Raw genomic sequence first — 18,155 nt, 5'->3', positions numbered from 1 at the left:
AAGCTGGGACCTAGGAGATTTCTGGGACCCTAGATTCTTGCAACTAAGGCAAAGAATGATACCGGAACCCTTGACCCAAACCAGGGCCGCACTGGGAGTGGGAATAACAGAGGCGGGCGCGTCTGGGGGGCGCGTCAGGACCAGGACTGGGTGGAAAGCTGACCCAGGGGCGGGGACACGGACTTTTGCCCTCAAAGGCTGGCAGGGGAGGAGGCTCTGTGCTGACAACTGAAGCTTTGTCCCGATGGCATTTAAAGGGCAAACGTGAGGCTGGGCTGTTCGCACCTTTGCCTGGGGAGCACCCATGAGTTTCGCTACAGAGCAACCGGCCCAGGCCCGGGAGCGGCTAGACTTGGCTGGATACTGTGAGGGCCTAGGCGCCTGCTCGGTCCCACATGGCCAGGCACGGTCCGTCGCGCACCAACCGGGCTATGTGCGCGGCGATTTGGGAGCTGCAGGCGGGGGGCCGCGCCTATGGATGAACGCGCCCTCGCTCAGCCCTGCGCCCTACGCGTCGGGCCCGGGGACCACACCGTCCTATGCAGCGCCTGGCTATGCGGCCCCGGGCCCGCTCCTCGGAGGCGCGGGCGGGCTGGCGGGCCCCGACCTTACCTGGCTGACCCTCTCCGGCCAGCAGGAGTTGCTGAGGCTGGTGCGACCGCCCTACTCCTACTCTGCGCTCATTGCCATGGCCATCCAGAGTGCGCCCCTGCGAAAGCTGACGCTCAGCCAAATCTATCAGTACGTGGCCGGCAACTTCCCTTTCTACAAGCGCAGCAAAGCGGGCTGGCAGAACTCCATCCGCCACAACCTGTCTCTCAACGACTGCTTCAAGAAGGTGCCCCGAGACGAGAACGACCCAGGTAACCGCTGAGGGCCCTCTTGGCCTGTCCACAGCTGCCCACCGCGGGCACTTTAGGACAGCACAGTGCCTCACTGTACAGTCGGAGCTACTCGGGCGGCGAGGTGGGGGGCAGAGGCGCAGAATGCCCCGGAACCGCGGACCCTGATTTCCTGTCTAGTGCTCCTAGGGGCACTAAATTTTTGCGCGTTCCTTTGGAAAGAGAAGCTGGAGAACCCGCCAGCTGGGTAACCTTGGGAATTAACATCTCTGAGCCTCGATGCACTTCCCTGTAAAATGGGAAGACAATGCCCACATAGAGGCATTGGGCAACGTCAGAGCCTTCAGAGGTGAGGTGTGGTCAGCTCCGCTCCACTAGCAGAATCCAGTTCAGCGTCTCTCGGGCCTTCTGTCCAGGGCCTCGAACTTAGCGGGGCTACGCAGGAGTCCCTGTCTTGGTCCTTCTGGAATGTCCAAATTCTTGCAGTTTGTCTCGAAGGCCTATCCCGGGGACAAAGTGCCACCTCAAGATTTGGGATGGGGATGAGGGCTCTTGACCCTCTGGAGGAGAGGGTTAGGTCCGCCAATACTGGGCTTTCTGAATGGGCTCTTTCTCTGCAGGTAAAGGCAATTACTGGACCCTGGACCCCAACTGCGAGAAGATGTTTGACAATGGGAACTTCAGAAGGAAGAGGAAGCGAAGAGGGGAGGCAAGCGTGGCCTTGCCTCCAGGAGCCCAAAGCCCAGGCGGAGGGAAGACGCTGGCGTCCTCGGAGCCCCCAGGAGCAGCCTCCCCAGACCTGCAGGCCTCGCCGACCCCGCCCGAGCCCGAGCCTGCCGCCTGCTTCTCCAGCTTTTCTTCAGCCATGGGCGCCCTGGCCGGCGGCTTTGACACCTTCCCCAGGACCCTGGCGCGAGACTTTTCTTTTGGGAGGCCAACGACGGTAGCCACCCGCAGCCCTCAGACCCCTGGCTCTGCACCCAGCTTTGGCCCTGGCCATCAGACGGCAGCCACCAGCTTTCGCGTTAGTCACTTTGTCTACAGCCTGGAAGGAACTGAAGTTTGAAAGAGGCCGGCCAGGGTGCTGGATCCAGAGGCGCTGAGCTCAGACCCCTGGATTCTGCCTGGTGACAGCCCCAAGGCTTGTTAGCACCACAGCCATTAGTGCCTCAGGAGGAGGCGCAGGACCCCGCTGGTCAGCATTGCTGGGAGCTGAGCTGAGCGATGACTCTGCAGGTGGCCTGCTGCGTACCCTTCATCCATTCAAAGGCTGACTGGCTCCAAACCTGGATCCAGCCCACCTGGGCTTTCCAATCTGCATTCTGGAGGAATCCTTCTTAAAGGGACCCTGGATGGGAAGGTGCTCAGCTCCATTCCCATTTATATTTACTGAGAAAGTATCTTTGAGACAGGCAAGAAACCCACAGTCACTGGGGAGAGGAATTTTGGACTCTGTACTTCCCAAAGCTATTGTGAGCCCCAGTCTGCCGACCTGGGTCTTTGTGGCATCGGGCACGCCAGGGTGGGGAGGAGGTTGTGCCCAGGAAGAGGCACTGCCCTGGAAGAGAGTAGAGAGAGGACGCCTTTAATTTGGAGTAGGCCTTTTGGGAGCCTATCTGCTTCCACCCAGTGGTGTAGGTTTTCCTTGGTTGATCACAAATCTGACCACTGGGTCCATCGCTGCCAACATTTATACTGTATGGAGCCTGGCAGGTGGTTGGATAGATCAAGCCAGAGCCGGGGTGAATTGGATCCTGATCACATAATTCCAGTGTCCCCTAGTGGCAGCAGTGCCGCATACTCTTTGGTGTGGCATCCACGCTTCTGCCTGCCATGAGGGCTTGAACAGTGTGCTGGTTGTTTGGGTGCTCATAATGTTACCTAGCCCAATTTATAACCAACCCATAATCTCTCTCCAAATACAGTTAATTTTAAAGATCCACTAAAAAAGAAATTCCTTAGTTTATAAATAAAATATTTTTATCTTTTGAACCTACTTTTAAATAAAAATAAGCACCAATATGTGTAGCTATAACAATCCAACTATTATCACCAGCATCCCTAGTTTAGATCCTGCCTTTCTAAGAAAGTTGGAAAGAATTTTTTAATTAAATTTTATAACAATGGGAAATTTGACAATCAATAGAGTTTTCACAAAATTGATTTATAAGATATATAGATAGCTATATATGTGCTATAATTTGATATTCCTTTTCTCCTAACAATAGAGATACTGTTAAAATTGAGGGAGAACACTTTAAAAAAAAATCTTTCAACTTTTGGTTTGCCTAAAAAATCAACTTTGGATGTTTAAAGATTGTTCAGCCATTCAAATCTTTATCAAACTAATAACTACATCAAATAGATGAAATCTTTACAAGGAAGCATAATTAAAAATAATCCCAGTAGGGCCAGGGATTTAGCTCAGTGGTTTTGCCGCCTGCTGCACAAGCGCAAGGACCCAAGTTTGATCCCTGGTACCAAAATAATAATAATAATAATAATAATAATAATCCCAGTAGTGCAGGGTATTTAGAAAATGATAGAGCCAGATTCCAAACAGAATCCAGTCCTCCTCTGTAACAGTCCATGTGTCTGGATTTCAGTGTTGAGACCTGTACCAAAATGCATGCATTTTGTGAGTCCTGTTACAGTCAGCTTCAGATTCACTATCCCAATGAGGTAGTTTTCCAAAGGGAAAAAACTGCTGATACCAAAACAAGTAAACAGAGCAAGGCAGCTTGTTCTCACTGCATAGTTACGTGTATTTTCTTTTGGTCAGAACTCTGTGAGTTCAAGCTAGTCCCTAAAGCAGGCTGCATGTGGGTAGCCAGAGGGACAATATAGCCAGGCCAGGGCATAGCTACAAAGAGACTAGAAGGATGCTGGCACCCTTGAACTTGGACTTCTTTGTGGCCCTCAACTCCCAATCATCTCTCCTATTCATTCTATCTTTGTTGCTATTGAAATCCAAATTAGAAAATTCCAATTTTGTTTTAATGTAATTGTGAGTCTTCTACAAAAAATCTGAATATGCTATGGGCACATGACAGTATGCTGTTGCAACATGATCTTAGTGGGAGTAAACAACACTGTGAGACTAAATCATTTCAAATACAGAAACAAGTTTCAAAATTGAGAGGGAACCAGTAATTTTAAATGTTCAAATGTTGGTTTATTAAAAATTCTGCCCATTGTCAAACAATAGTATTAATTTAAAAACCAAAGAACATAATAGTAAAGTAAACTGTAACGTCTGGAATCCAATTGGTCATTGACTGAAGACTCCCTTTGCAAGAAAAGCCAGGCCCAATGAAGGCTCAGAATTCCTTAAAAGTTTTGAGGAAGTGCAGTAGTATTTCTTTTTGGTACCAGGGATTGAATTCTGGTCCTTGCGCTTGCGCAGCAGGCGGCAAAACCACTTAGCTAAATCCCTGGCCCTGCAGTAGTATTTTTTAGAGAGAAAGCTGGGTTTTAAAATATGAGTTTATGTTCCACGTATTGACTAGACATGGAGTATGTTTGTTTATGAGGAACATGAAGTTTTGCATTTTAGCACTGCTGCCTTGGATATTAATTAATTTTCTCTCTCTAATTTCCTAATCTGTATCCAGTGCAATCAAGGATCATTTGTCATTCAGGGTTACAGACTGCAGTGGTTACTATAACTCTCTAGTGAAACAAGAAAATATGTTCATGCCCATTTTGCAGGTAGAAAACCTGAGTTGAGGACTCAGTGATCTACAGAACTACAAAAATTCCTGACACCAATGCAATCTTTATGCAGCCATACTCAGAAATGCACCTATATGCATCATACATACATATAACACAGCCCTGCCCTGGCCAGGATCCTCAAGGGAAAAATGGATGACAGCATCTACCTCAGCATCCTAAGGCATCGTATTTTTGAATGATACTCTGAGAATACTGTATTTATATTCAAGATTTTACTGTGTGGGAAAGGAACATATGGAAACATCATAATATGCAATAGAAGGTTGAGTCCCATATAACCTAATAAAATGTTACTCATTCAATAAATCTTTATAGAGTTCCAACTGTGAACCTAGCTTTGTAAGTCCTCCATTGAATAACTTGGGCCCATTTCTGCCCTCAAAGAGTCTCCTTAGGCAGGACAAAGACAACTGAGCTATCACAGATAGAATAGTGGCTATTTGGCTCAAAATGCTGACTTTATGATCAAGTAGATAAGCCATCTCCTTTGTAAGCACACAAATCCAAGTACAGGATTATAGGGGGTTGTTTATTTGCTTGCTTATTTATTTTTCAGGGGTGCTCTACTGCTAAACTATATCCCCAACCCCTTTTATTTTTTTATTTTAAGACAGAAGCTCACCAATTTGCCTAGGCAAGACTTGAAACTTTAATCCTCCTGTCTCAGCCTTGCAAAGTACTAGGATTATAGGCATGGGCCATGACACCCAGCTCAGACTGTGTCTTTTAAATACATGTTGCTGTGTTCTCCACAGTCTGCTGGTACAGGAAGTGTTCATTTTCTCGGTTTCATAACTGCTTTGTGATTTAAGTGGGGACTTGAGCACTGTGCCAGCTGGAGCAGGTCTGGTCTGCTCAGTAACATTTAGGCACCCTAACCTAAACCTTCTCCTCTTATCAGAGGATCTGTCATCAGGTAGTGAGAGGAGATAGCAGCTAAAGTGGCCATAGCTGTCTCTTCTCCAGGTCTCCTAGATGTGATTCCTTTGTTGCATCCCTGTGACCATTATTGAAGTTTTAGGAATTCTTTTAATCTAATTCAAATCTGGTAAGCAGCAATATTCAAGGTTAACTGTCTCACTCCTGCAATAAACTATTTCTTTTGGTCAGCTTTCATAAGTTGCTGAACAGAAAGAATTGGAAATATCTTTAATTTCTCTCAATTCACAGAAGGAAAATGAATAGTATATTAAATTGGACCTTTACAAAAAAAAATCCAGAATCATATTCTGGCTTTAATCCAAAGCAAATGAAACCAAGGACTCACCAGAGTTCTTCCTAGTCCCAAGAGTCAAGGGTTCCCCATTCTTGTAGCTCAGTGGCACAGCACTTGCCTAGCATGCACAAGGCCCTGGGTTCAATCCCCAGAACAGAAAAAATACCCTCTGTTACATATTTTATGTACGTTATTTAATTTCATTATTTCACAACCCTGTAATACAAGTATTATTATCTCCATTTAACTGATGCAGCAACTGAGGCTCAGACCAGTGCAATGACTTATTTCCAAAAGCCCACAGATAATACTGTGCTAAGACAGCAGTAGACTATCTACCCCTGCTCTGACTTCCCTGCCTTCCACTTAATCCTTTAGGACTGGAGAGATCTCATTTTCCCAGAAAATTTTCAATAGTCGAAGTCCAAGTTATATGCCCTTTTGGTGTGCTCCTGCAGCTGTTGGACACACCCTATTTCCCCCCAGAAAGCACAGCATTTCCTGCATCTACTCTTTTAATGTATATGGGGTGGTGTCATGTGCCTTATCCTTCAGTAACATCCCGAGTGCCAAGCAGTACAGACAGGTGATAGCAGTTGAATGAATGAATGAATGTATGAATGCATGTGTAAGTTCCATTGCACCTTAAGCTTTCCATACCATTTTCCATCCTCTGCCCTACCCCCAGTCTCCTGTGATGGGTCCAAATCCTCCTTACAGGGGCCAGGCCTTCTGCTGACCCTAGAGATATAACCATGAGTGAGACACAGCTCTGAAAACAATGGTGTATTGAAGTCCCTGTCCTGGAGGGCTTTGCACTGTGCTGGGAACTCACAAGGGATATGCAGCTGGAGGATAGGAAAATTCAGGGCTAAAACTGATGGTAAAGCCAGTAAAATTTGATCAGTTGAAGCATGTTTCACTTGGAACACAAAAACAAGCAATCATAATGACTGAAAATCACATTACATTTTCAGTTTCTCACAATAGAGAAACTATTCGGTATTTATGCATGTGTGTCCTATTTATTTCACTTAAGAGGATGGCCTCAATATGCATCCACATAGCTATAAATGTCTCTAGTTTCCCATTCTTTATGGCTGAGTAGTACTCCATTTTATAAAAAAAAAATCCCATATTTTCTTTATCCAGTTTCCAGTTGATGGGCATTTGGGCTGTTTCCAAGCTTTAGCTATTACAAACTGTGCCACTATAAACATGGATACACATATATTGCTGTGGTATGATTCTTTTAATTCTTTGGGGAAGATACCCAGCAGGGGAATAGCTGGGTCAAATGGGACTTCCAGTCCTACTTCTTTGAGGTATCTCCATACTGATTTCCACAGTGGTTGCACCAGTCTACACTCCCACCAGCAATGGAGAAGGGTTCCTTTCTCCCCACACCCTCACCAGTAAAGGATTAAAATGAATAATTGATAATGTGAAATAGGAAGAAAAGGTCCAAAGTTGTAGGGGTGGTGGGAGGGGAAGGGGAAAGGAAAGAAGGGAAAGGAAAAAGTATGCAAAAAGAAAAAAAATGGAAACAAAGTCTATGTAGGGAAGGGTGGAGGGGGTGAAGGGTGCACAGGTAATGGGGAAAAAATAAGAACCAAGATACATCATGTACACGTATTGTATACCTAAAATGTACCAATAAAAGAGTGTAAGCAAAAAAAGAAAGAAAGAGAGAGAGAGAGAGAGAGAGAGAAAGAAAGAGAATGAAAGAAAGAAAGAAAGAAAGAAAGAAAGAAAGAAAGAAAGAAAGAAAGAAAGAAAGAAAGAAAGAAAATCAGGTCTGAGAATCTTGGCTAACACTTGTCCTACCTTAATGAGTGCTTAGACAAGTATACCTCCATCAGAGGCATATTCCAGACTACCATTCCTCTCCACCCCTGTGTGAAGGCAGGGCAAAGCTGTGCTCCCAACCGGGCAGGAAGGAGCTGAGGAGAGCAGCTGGTCAAGCTTCTGCTTCTTCCTTCCACAAGGTCGGGGCTCAACCAGACTAACAGTTGGGAAGTGTCTCAAATGTGTGTGCAACTGGTAATTTTCACTGCCCTCTGAAGTCCTGAGAAGACTGCTTGTCTCCAGGCCCCTAATGGTTCCCGCAATCCATCACCTGTCCTCCAGCCCTCACTTCTGCACGCATCAGTGGCTGGGATCCGCCTAGGGCGCCCATTAACTTCAGCACCTGGCCTAAACCACTCTGGACTCTTAAACGACTAAACCTCATTCTGCTGGGCTGAGACCACTTTACTCTAGGAAGCCTAAGGGCAGGGCAGATTGGGGGACGATGCACTTCTGGAAAGAGCAGAATTAATACTTTAATGAAAGGTTTCTGTTTCAGGTTCTCGAAAACTGTGCCACTTCATTCTTTGTATTCCTTTCGTAATCCTGAGTGGGATAAGACTACCTTGTTGCTTTATGTACACTGAGTTCTTTGATTTCCTATTTTTAGTCTTTGTTAAAAACAGTAGATAGCATTATATATTTTAACTGCGGAAAATGAAAATTTTAACAATGCAACACATAAAGAAATCACAGGGGAAATAAAGAATCATCTGTTACACAAATTTTAAAAGATATATTGCCCCATGCTTTTTTTCTCTTTCACTATTGGTGTAAATTTTTTTCTATAATGCCCTAGTTACTTTATTTCATGCATGAACAAAATGTAAAGATCATAAGAAATGTAATAAGCTAGTACAATTATAGGTCTTTCACTAATGAGAGTTTTCTTCATGATCAGTGGACATGTTTTCATTTTCAAGCTTTGTATGTGTAAGTCTCTTAATTTACATAACTATCTGTGCATTCATCACAGAAACAAAATGAAAATGAGATTTATGGCAGGAAAGAGCCATGTTTTTCAGGTAAGTAGTAAGATGAATGTTTCCACATTCTGACCTGTTGAGAAGGACTCCACTTCTGAGCTCAGATTTCACAGGGGCTCATTCACACAGCAATCTCAAAAGTTCCCTTCATGGCCTAATGGGGTGACTGCAGTCAAAAAGACATTTAGCATAACCCAGTATAGAATGATGAGCTGTTGCTGATATGGAAGAGATGTCACACACCATTCACCATCCAGTGGACCGGTCTTTCACAAAACCAGGCACAGTGCTGCAGCCTTTAAGAAAATGAGCCTTGCCCGTTAGAGGTAAACATGCTGTTTGCTTTATAAATGCTCTTACAAAGTGGAGAATGAAATCTCCAAGATGCAGCAAAGTTTAGGCCTGAGATTTTGTACCAGTTACACAGACTCTTATGGTTTAAAAATAATCTAAGATGCACTTGACTGGCTGGGGTAAAGTGGAAGTGAAGCTGACCTTTTATGTGGTGCTTACCGAGAGCATTTATATGTGTGATTTCCACTAGGCACAAATATTTAATGTAGGCATTATTATTTTAATGTAATATTATTTTAGCTTTACAAATGACAAAACTATAGCTTAGAGAGTTTAGGTGACCTGCCTAAGGGCAGAAGTATCAAAATTTAAAATCATCCTTATTTGACCCCAAAGTCCATGTTTTTTCCACTGTCTGCACCACCTTTCTGTGTAATAAATGAACAAAAAAAGCACTCTAGGCTTGGGCCTAAACCTCTGCTCTAGAGAGCACAATCCATTGTGTCCTATTTAGTAGGTATGACTTTAAAAATATAAATATGGTTAAATTTGTTCTTTATTATAAAAATATAACTTGGTACAGTACGTAGGAATTTAACAATTAAGGAAAGCCCACCATATGAATGTAATAGTTTCCAAGCAGGAAAGAAGGAACCAAAAAAAGTGTGGAAGGAAATAGTTTAAAATTATCTAGCTCACTATTTTTTTGTATGGCCTGTGAGCTAAGAGTGATTTTTATACTGTTTAATGATGAGGGCAAAAAACTCAAAAACAGGGTATTTCATGACCTGTGAAAATTGTATGAAATTAAGCTTTCATTGTCCATCAGCATAGTTTTTGTGGAACATCTCATACTCACACATAGATGTACCATCTATAGTTGCTTCAGGGCAGACTGGAGGAGCTGCATCCAAACAATGTGGCCCCGCATGGGCATACACACTGCAAATACTGAAAGCAGTGACAGCTATAGCACGATGTCTTGAGGGCCACATGTGCAGACATGCTGTGACTCCTTTATCCATTACCAGTGAATATTCATTATAGCAAAATAAGAAAAGAAGAAAACAATGGCCTGAAAATGTTGCAATTTTAAGGCATGGTAGCATATGTCTTTTTTTATTACAGTGTTTATCATGGGATTATAATTTATTATTTATTATGGGATTACCACCCCTGCTAAAGAACACATCTATCTCAATATTCCTTCCTCATAGAAAGGTTATTTAATACATTTATTTAGAAAAAAGATTATCAGAATAGTTATATGGTAAGATAAGATAGGAAAAAGTGCTTTTAAAGAAATAGAGAAAATCATAACAGTAAAAAAAGACCAATGAAATGGAAAACAACAGAGCTAACAAACAAATCAACACATTTGAATGAAATGTAAGAATGTAATGAAGAATGAATGAAGAATGAAGAATGTAAGCAAAATACCAACAAGATAAATGGCAAGGGAAGGGAAAGAAAGAAAAAGGAAAGCAATACATGATATTAGGAAAGACGGGCACCTGCAGTAACCTCCACTGTGCTATCTGTGCTACCCAGGAAAGGCTGGTGGTACTCAGAAGCCTGATCATACATATTGTCACCCCTTGTTCCACTGCCTCTCCCCAGGGACCACACTAATTCCTGCTGTTGCTTCCATTTGCCTCCTGACATGATGCCCAAGACTGTTTCTTCATCACACATGAACTCCGAACAGGTATCTCTAGCTACCTAGTTGCCTTAGTCACTTTTCCATTTTGGGGACAAAAATATCTGACATACACAGTTTAAACAAGAAAAGATTTATTTTGGCTCATGGCTTCAGAAATTTCAGTTCGTGTTCAGCTGGCTTGAAGGCAGAAATGGCTTAGTGGGGGAAACCTGCTCACTTTAGAGGAGCCAGAAAGCAAAGACACAGGGAAAGGGCCAGGGGCCAGATCTAGTCGTCAAGGTCATGCCCTCCTGACCCATCCAAAGTGTGCTTTAATCATCTCTCAAGCCAATCAAAATTAACCATCACATCAGTGTACATCTCCCTGTTGATGTCCTCCAAACACCTCTAATTCAATGTGTCTGAAGCAGTGCTCATCATCATAAACACAAGCATATCAAACACAGAAGACAGTTTTCACGGAGTAGGAGGTAAAGCATGATGTGAGGTCAGAGAATGGTCAGCTGTTTCAAAGACTGACCCCAAAGAGGACAGAGGATGCGGATGTCAAACTTGGTTTTAAGTATCCTTCATGTTTAGCAGGAGTGTGTTGAAATGCAGGAGGTAAGGAACTAATGGGCTGGAGAAAGTAAAGAAAGAAGGGCCAAAGAGGGAATACTAGATGAGAAAGTCCCTGAGAGAGCAAGATGCTGCTCAGAAGCTGGTGACCTGAAAGTGGAGAAGTTCACTTCCTCCCTTCAGACTACAAGGAAGGAGGGCTGCAGTTGCCAGCCTGAGGGAGGGTGACAGAGTTTCCAGCTGTGATGCTATTGTCTCTAAGAAGCCACAGGGGAAATTACTAATCAGGGAACAGAAGTTAAAGAAGGAGTGAAGGAGGAAATAAGTCTTCAGAAGAAAATTGTAGCCAGAGGTGATGGAACACACCTGTAATCCCAGCTATTCGGGAGGCTAAGGCAGGGGGATTGCAGGTTTGAGGCCAGCCTGAGCAACTTAGTGAGAAACCATGTCTCTAAAATAAATGAATAAACAAACAAATCGGATGGGACGTAGTTCAGTGGTAGAGTACTTGCCATCAGGAGGTCTTGGGTTTGGTCCCAGGCGAGGCAATAAAAAAAAAGTTTTGATATCAAAAGGAGGTGACTAACTGTCCCTAAAAGTTTTGGGAACTATCACCAAGAATCCAGGTGAGGATGGGTGCAGGTTTAGTATTTGAGTCTAAATTCTGAAATCAAGAAGACAGGCAACAGGGGTGGGGATTTAGCTCAGTGGTTCCGCCACCTGCCTTGCAAGCGGAAGGTCCTGAGTTCAGTCCCCAGTACCAAAAAACAAAAAACAAACAAACAAAGACAGGCAATAGCATTGAGGCCCTATTTCAAAACTATGTTGCGAGGGGCCGGGAATTTAGCTCAATGGTTTCGCCGACTGCTGCGCAAGCGCAAGGACCCGAGTTAGATCCCCGGTACCAAGAAAAACAACAACAACAACAAAAAACTATGTTGCTTATGTTCAATTATTTTTAACTAAAACTGGTTGAAATTGTATTGGCTTAAAGCAATTTAAAATTTCAAGCATCTTAGAGCTAGAAAAGCCCTTGGAGCTCATAACTCCAAGAAGTGAGCGTATTGTGCTTGTCTCTCCTGCACTTGTTGCATAGACATTAAAAATCCATCACCAGGCTATTACCTGCTCTGTCTTGACTCATTTTCAGAACTTTTCTCACTACCATCCTTCGGGAAGCCATTGCCTGTTTATCTGCATCCACTTGTGGAATTAAATCTGTTTCCAGCCATGATAATTTAAATGAAAACAAAAAGAGATAAGTAACTTGTTCAAAGTAGGACTGTCCATCAATTCAGAGCCATGCAATGATTCTAAGTCTCTCAACACAGTCTGCTGTTTTGTCAAGCTAAGGTGCTATGAAGGGAGCAGATATCTCTGTATTTCAACAATAACTGTATAACTAGGAATAGTGTCCAGAAATAGAACCTGTAGTAATGAGGAATGGAATTCCTTGAGAATTATGGTTCCATTGTTTTGTACAAATTGACAAGTATCTTTGGAAAAGGCAAAGAAAAAAAATTTTTTAATTCCCAAACAGAAGTGCTGTTTGGCTGGGTCAAGACTGATTTTACACAGCTGCCTAGGACTGTCCTTTGTGTTGGGAATTTCTGTTGCTGCTTCACATTACTGTCTCTGAGATTTATAAACCATATTTCTCTTCTCACAAGCAACATTCCCAATAACTGACATTTAGTGCTCTATTTATATTTACATCTTTAAATGAGCCATACTCTACTTAAAATACTTTATTACATGAATGTACTGATGTCATCCTCCTAACAATCTGGTAAGAAGCTAAACATTATTATTCCCTTTTGATCATGAACAATCTGAGGCATATTGACTTTTAAGGAGGTTGCACAGCTGGAAGCTGGCAGAGCTAGAATTCAGGTTCAGGCCACCTTATCCAGAGCCATGCCCTTAACTACCTTTAGCTCTTCATCTTGGGCAATTTCATAAATAATGACCAAAAACATATTTTGATAAGTATCTTCTCTTTATTTTTTGTATCTTGCTTTTTAAATCTTTTTAAAAATAGAAAACAATGATGACTTACATGCAACTCTCATCTAAATACATAACTTTATTTTTGAAAACTTGAGCCACCTCTTTTAAAAAATGTCCTAGATAGGTTGAAATCTTCCCTTGGCTTTAATTGAGTGTTCCCAACAGGCTCACATGTTGAAGGCTTGTTCCTCAGTCTATGGTGCTAATGGGAGTTGTTGGAACCTGTAGGAAGTGGGACCTGGTGGGAGGAAGTGAGATCACTGAAGGTGTGCCCTTCAAGAGGATGTTGGGATTTTGCCCCTTCTCTCTCTCTCTCTCTCTCTCTCTCTCTCTCTCTCTCTCTTTCTGTCTCTCTGCCTCTCTCTCGGTCATCCTGAGGTGAGTAGATTTCCTCCACCACACTCTCCCTCCATGATGTTTTGTCTCACCACAGGCAAAAATCAATGGGACCAAGTGGTTATGGTTTGAAACCTCTGAAGCCATCATCTAAAATAAACCTTTCTAGTTTATATTTTGATTATGTCAGGTATTTTGTCACAGTGATGGAAATTGAACAAACTAGCCAATACAGTGTTAGAAACTGTTGACGTTCTTGAAAAAAAAAAAGAAAATTTTCAAAACAGTGACTCTGGACATTTTAGTCATACTGACCTTCAAAATTTATTTACTTTGGGATATGATTGGTAGGAACTACTTACAAATAACAAATTGTAACAAATAGTAATATACAAATAACAAATTATAACAAATAGTTCCCTCAGGCCCCTAACCTCTGAAGATGTGAACATGAATGCACTTAAATAGCTTTATGGTAAAGTGCCCACCTGCCTCCCTTCACATGTGTGATGCTCACGGTAAAAAGAGGTGTTGTGCTCCAGCACTGTCCTTCAGCTCCAACAGAGGCTTTTAAAGAAAGGTGATCTCTCTCTGTCCTTCTGGGTGCCTGTCTCACACTGTAGTTGCTGCCTTCCAACATCTCTTTTCCTCCCAGATTCACTCTGGGAGAGACATTGAAAAATAAAACTCCATTCTAGGGTCCTGTGAAACTTTCTTGCACTCTGCTCTCCAGTTTTATAAAACCAAGCTTGGGCTGTCTCTGGGGGCAACTCAATATTTAACTTCTAATATACTCACACCTGGGGCTCAGTCTTGTTGCTCAGAAAAGCAGTAACATCGCCCTTTACACAACTGAAAGAAAAATGAAATATACAACTCTGAGCCCAATCTGAATCCTCATTTCACCAGCTTTCCCTGGACAGCTGCCCTGGGCAACACCTCATGATGAAAGAGGTATGTATCCCTCTCCAGGAAAACTGAGCAACCAAAGACAGGGAAAGGCTTACTGGAATCAATGACTTACTCCTTTTATTGCTGAATAATATTACATTGTGTAGATATATCATAGTTTATTTTTCCATTAACCTACAAAGGAATATCTTAATTGCTTCCAGTTTATAACAATAATAAAGCTGCTATAAATATTTGGGATAATGAAAAAAGCTGTAAGTTTTTTGTGAATGTAATTTTTCAGATTAGTTGTATAATGTTTACGTGGGAAATTATGCTTAATTTTGTAAGATATTTGCACTTTCCTTGAATGCATGAGGCCCTTGATTCAATCACCCCACCCCCAAGAAAGAAAGAAAGAAAGAAAAAAAGAAAGAAAGAAAGAAAGAAAAGAAAGAAAGAAAAAAAAGAAGAGAAGAGAAGAGAAGGGAAGAGAAGAGTCAAAAAGTGGTGGTATCATTTTTGCATTCTTCCCAGCAATGGATGAGAACTTCCGGTGCTTCATTTCCTCTCCAGCAATCGGTATTGTCAGTGTTCTTGGACTGCAGCCATTCCGACATGTGTGCAGAGTATTTCACTGTTGTTTTAATTTGTAGTTACCTAACAAAAATGGTGTTGCATGTCCTTTCATATGTTTATTTGCTCTCTGCCTATCTTCTTTGTTGATTTGTCTTCAGATAGTTTATTCATTTTTGCATTGAATTGTTTTCCTTTTGCTGAATTTTAAAAGTTCTTTAATACACAAGTCCTCTAAAATACAAGCTGTTAGAAATTCTGTCAGATAAAAGTTTAAATTTTTTTCTCCCTGTCTGTAGCTTGTCTTTTTATTTTCTGGACAGTATCTTTCACAGAGCAGAAAATTTTAATTTTAATGAACTTCAGTTTATTAATTTTTTTCTTTTATGGTTTGTGCTTTTGGCCTTGTGCCTAAAACTCATAATCAAACCAAGATTTTCTTTCTTGTATTTTTTTTCCAAACATTTGATAGTTTTATATTTTACTTTTGGGTATACGATCCATAAAGTTGATATGTAAGTTCATATTTTTTTACCTATGGATGTCCAATCATTCCAGTACTACTTATTGAAAAGACTATCCTTTCTTCATTGAATTGCCTTTGCTCTTTTCTCACTGATCAGTTGACCATATTTATATGGATTCATTTCAGGTTCTTTATTCTTTTATTTTCTATTGCTGTAGCAAACTACCTGGTGGTTCATGAGGGCTCTGCCTCCATGAACTAAAACTCCCTACTAGCCCTCACCTTCTGACATTGCCATACTGAGGAATTCAGGTTCCAGCAATGAACTTGGGGACACACACACACAAATCACAGCAAGGTTATGTTCCTGTTTTTTCTCTAATACCATTCTATCTTGATTTTTATAGTAGGTTTTGAAATCAGGTAGCATGGATCTTTCTTTGTTGGTGTTGTTATTGTCATCACTATTGTTGTTTTCTCAGCATTGTGTTGGACTCTTCCAGGTTGTTAGCCTTTCCAAATAAACTTTAGAATAAATATGTAGGGAAGATATTGGGTAGAGTTGACATATCATCAGCACTGAGCTTTTCAGTTCATATACCTGGAATCTCTCTCCATTTTCTTAGATATTCCTTGATTTCTTTCATCAGAGGTTTATAGTTTTCTGTGTATAGATCCTAGATTTATAGATACATATGTATATTTTGCATGCTACTACAAATGGTATTTTTTATTTCAAATGAAATTGTTCATTGTGGTATATAGGAAAGTAATTGATTTTTATATGTTAATCTTGTATTCTACAAACTCTATTCTCATTTTGGCCTCAAAGAATGAGTTAAGAAGTATAAATTTGTTTCTATTTTCTGGAAGGGATCAGGAAGAATTAGCATCATTATTTTCTTAAATGTTTGATAGAATTCAGTATGGAACCATGTGATCATAATGTTTTTTTTTAATTTTTCAAATATTGATTTAATTTATTTACTAGATATAGACCTGTACAAATATTTATTTTATCTGGTGATATTTAGTAGTTTGTATTTTTCAAGAAATTGATTCATTTAATCTCAGTTATCAAATTTGTGGGCAGACAGTTGTTCACATTGTTTCTTTATTATGCTTTTAAAGTCAGTGAGACATTATGGGTCATTATGTCCTCTCTTTTACTTCTGATATTGATAATATGAGTCTTCCTTCTGCTTTCTTAATTAGTATTATTACTGAGTTGAAAGGGGTGTCCAGATTCTTGATGACCTAAACAAAGAATTGACCAGGACATCCAAGGGCTGCAATAGGATCAATGATTTATTTGATTGATAGAGAAAACAGAAGACACAATTCATAAAGTGGGAGCCAGCTAGTAAGAAGAGTTCATGGCACAAAGCAGGCTTTAAGAGTTTTAGGGTTTGGGGTGGGATCAAGGAGTTGGTCTGAGGTATTACTCTTGCCAATGAGCTGCTTGACTAGACTTGGCCCTTCCATCAGCTGGTGGAGTTTTTGACCTTTTATGCTTCTTGAAAGAACTGACATAGTGTCCAAAACTCAAGAGAGGTGGGGGCATTAAATCTGTGTACTTAATGGCATGGTAATTAGGGTTTGTGTTGGTCAAGGGTTGTAGAAGACCACTGGCACATGATGCCCAACGACTTAATGTGTATCAGCTAAGGTAGCAGGTTACCTTTACCCATTGTGTTTAGACCTGGGCATCCTGGTCTTGGGCTAGTGTATAACTCAGAAGGTGGATCTCCTAGAAAACAGGCTCCAGTGCAGCTCGTCCCTTCTTTCCCAGCCATTTCCTTGGTTACCTGATACCTCAGATCTAGCCCCAAAAGCAGGCTCTAAGATGGCCAGACCTTCCCTTTTTTCTTCAGTTTTTTTCTTTAACTATCTCCTGCCTAAGGATAATTATCCTTTTCATTGAACATTTCAGAGTCAGTTTTTATATTTGTTGATTTTCTTCTATTATTTTCCTGTTTTCAATTTCATTACTTTTTGCATTAATTTTCATTACTTTCTTCTGTTTGCTTTAGGGTTACATTGCTTACTTTTCTTTGAGTTTTCTAAGGTAGATGCTTAGATTATTGATTTTAGATTTTTCTTCTTTTCTGATATATGCATTTGGTACTAGAAATTTCCCTTTATGCACTACTTTAGCTCCATCTCACAGAATTTAGTAAGTTGTATTTTAAATTTTTTATTTAATTCAAACTTTTTAAAATTTTGCTTGAGGCTTATTTGACTCCAAATATTTTGGCATTTTCCAGCTATGATTTCTAATTCAATTCCATTGTGGCCTAAGAACATGTTTTCTTTAATTTCTATTCCTTCGAATGTGCAAAGGTGTGTCCTATAGCCTATAACATGGTCTTCTTTGGTGACTTCCCCTTCTGACGTGTTTTGGTATTTTCTCTTTATCTTTGGTTTATTTTATCACTTGAATGTGATATGCTTAGGTGCAGATATTTTACTAATTATACCACTCAGTGTTTTTAGCCTACCCTATTTGTGGTTGGTTGTGTATCAATATTTCTGGAAATTTTTCAGCCATTTTTGCTTCAGATATTTCTTCTGCCCTTTTCTAATTACTTTTATATAAATTATCCTGCACAATTGTACCACAAGTAGCAAGCCTAACCCAACTCTCCTCCACCAATCAAGTCCACAAAAAGCTAATTTTACTGTGTCCTTCTTCCATTTCTCTATCACACCTAGTCTTCAGCTGGATGAG

At 41.2% G+C, this 18,155-nt stretch overlaps 1 protein-coding gene across 1 annotated transcript; it reads left to right on the top strand.

The window, feature by feature from the left end:
- The first annotated feature begins 269 nt into the window (after positions 1 to 269).
- On the top strand, positions 270 to 2,897 carry Foxi2 (forkhead box I2). The gene is made up of 2 exons (XM_004838734.3): positions 270 to 863; positions 1,463 to 2,897. Exons 1-2 carry the CDS (start codon positions 305 to 307, stop codon positions 1,906 to 1,908), a joined length of 1,005 nt encoding a protein of 334 aa, XP_004838791.1. The 5' UTR covers positions 270 to 304; the 3' UTR covers positions 1,909 to 2,897.
- Positions 2,898 to 18,155: the final 15,258 nt, after the last annotated feature.

The sequence above is a fragment of the Heterocephalus glaber genome, unplaced genomic scaffold, assembly GCF_053883595.1.
Source record: "Heterocephalus glaber isolate CG9 unplaced genomic scaffold, H.glaber_assembly_v1.0 deba00001497, whole genome shotgun sequence".
NCBI classification, from domain to species: domain Eukaryota; kingdom Metazoa; phylum Chordata; class Mammalia; order Rodentia; family Bathyergidae; genus Heterocephalus; species Heterocephalus glaber.
This window is presented reverse-complemented; position numbering and strand designations above follow the sequence as displayed.

What these genes read in the sequence shown, in the direction of transcription:
- Foxi2 (XM_004838734.3), top strand. Translation starts at nt 305, where the DNA reads ATGAGTTTCGCTACAGAGCAACCGGCCCAGGCCCGGGAGCGGCTAGAC. An exon ending in CCGAGACGAGAACGACCCAG is followed by an intron (nt 864 to 1,462) that starts GTAACCGCTGAG and finishes CTTTCTCTGCAG; the next exon opens with GTAAAGGCAATTACTGGACC.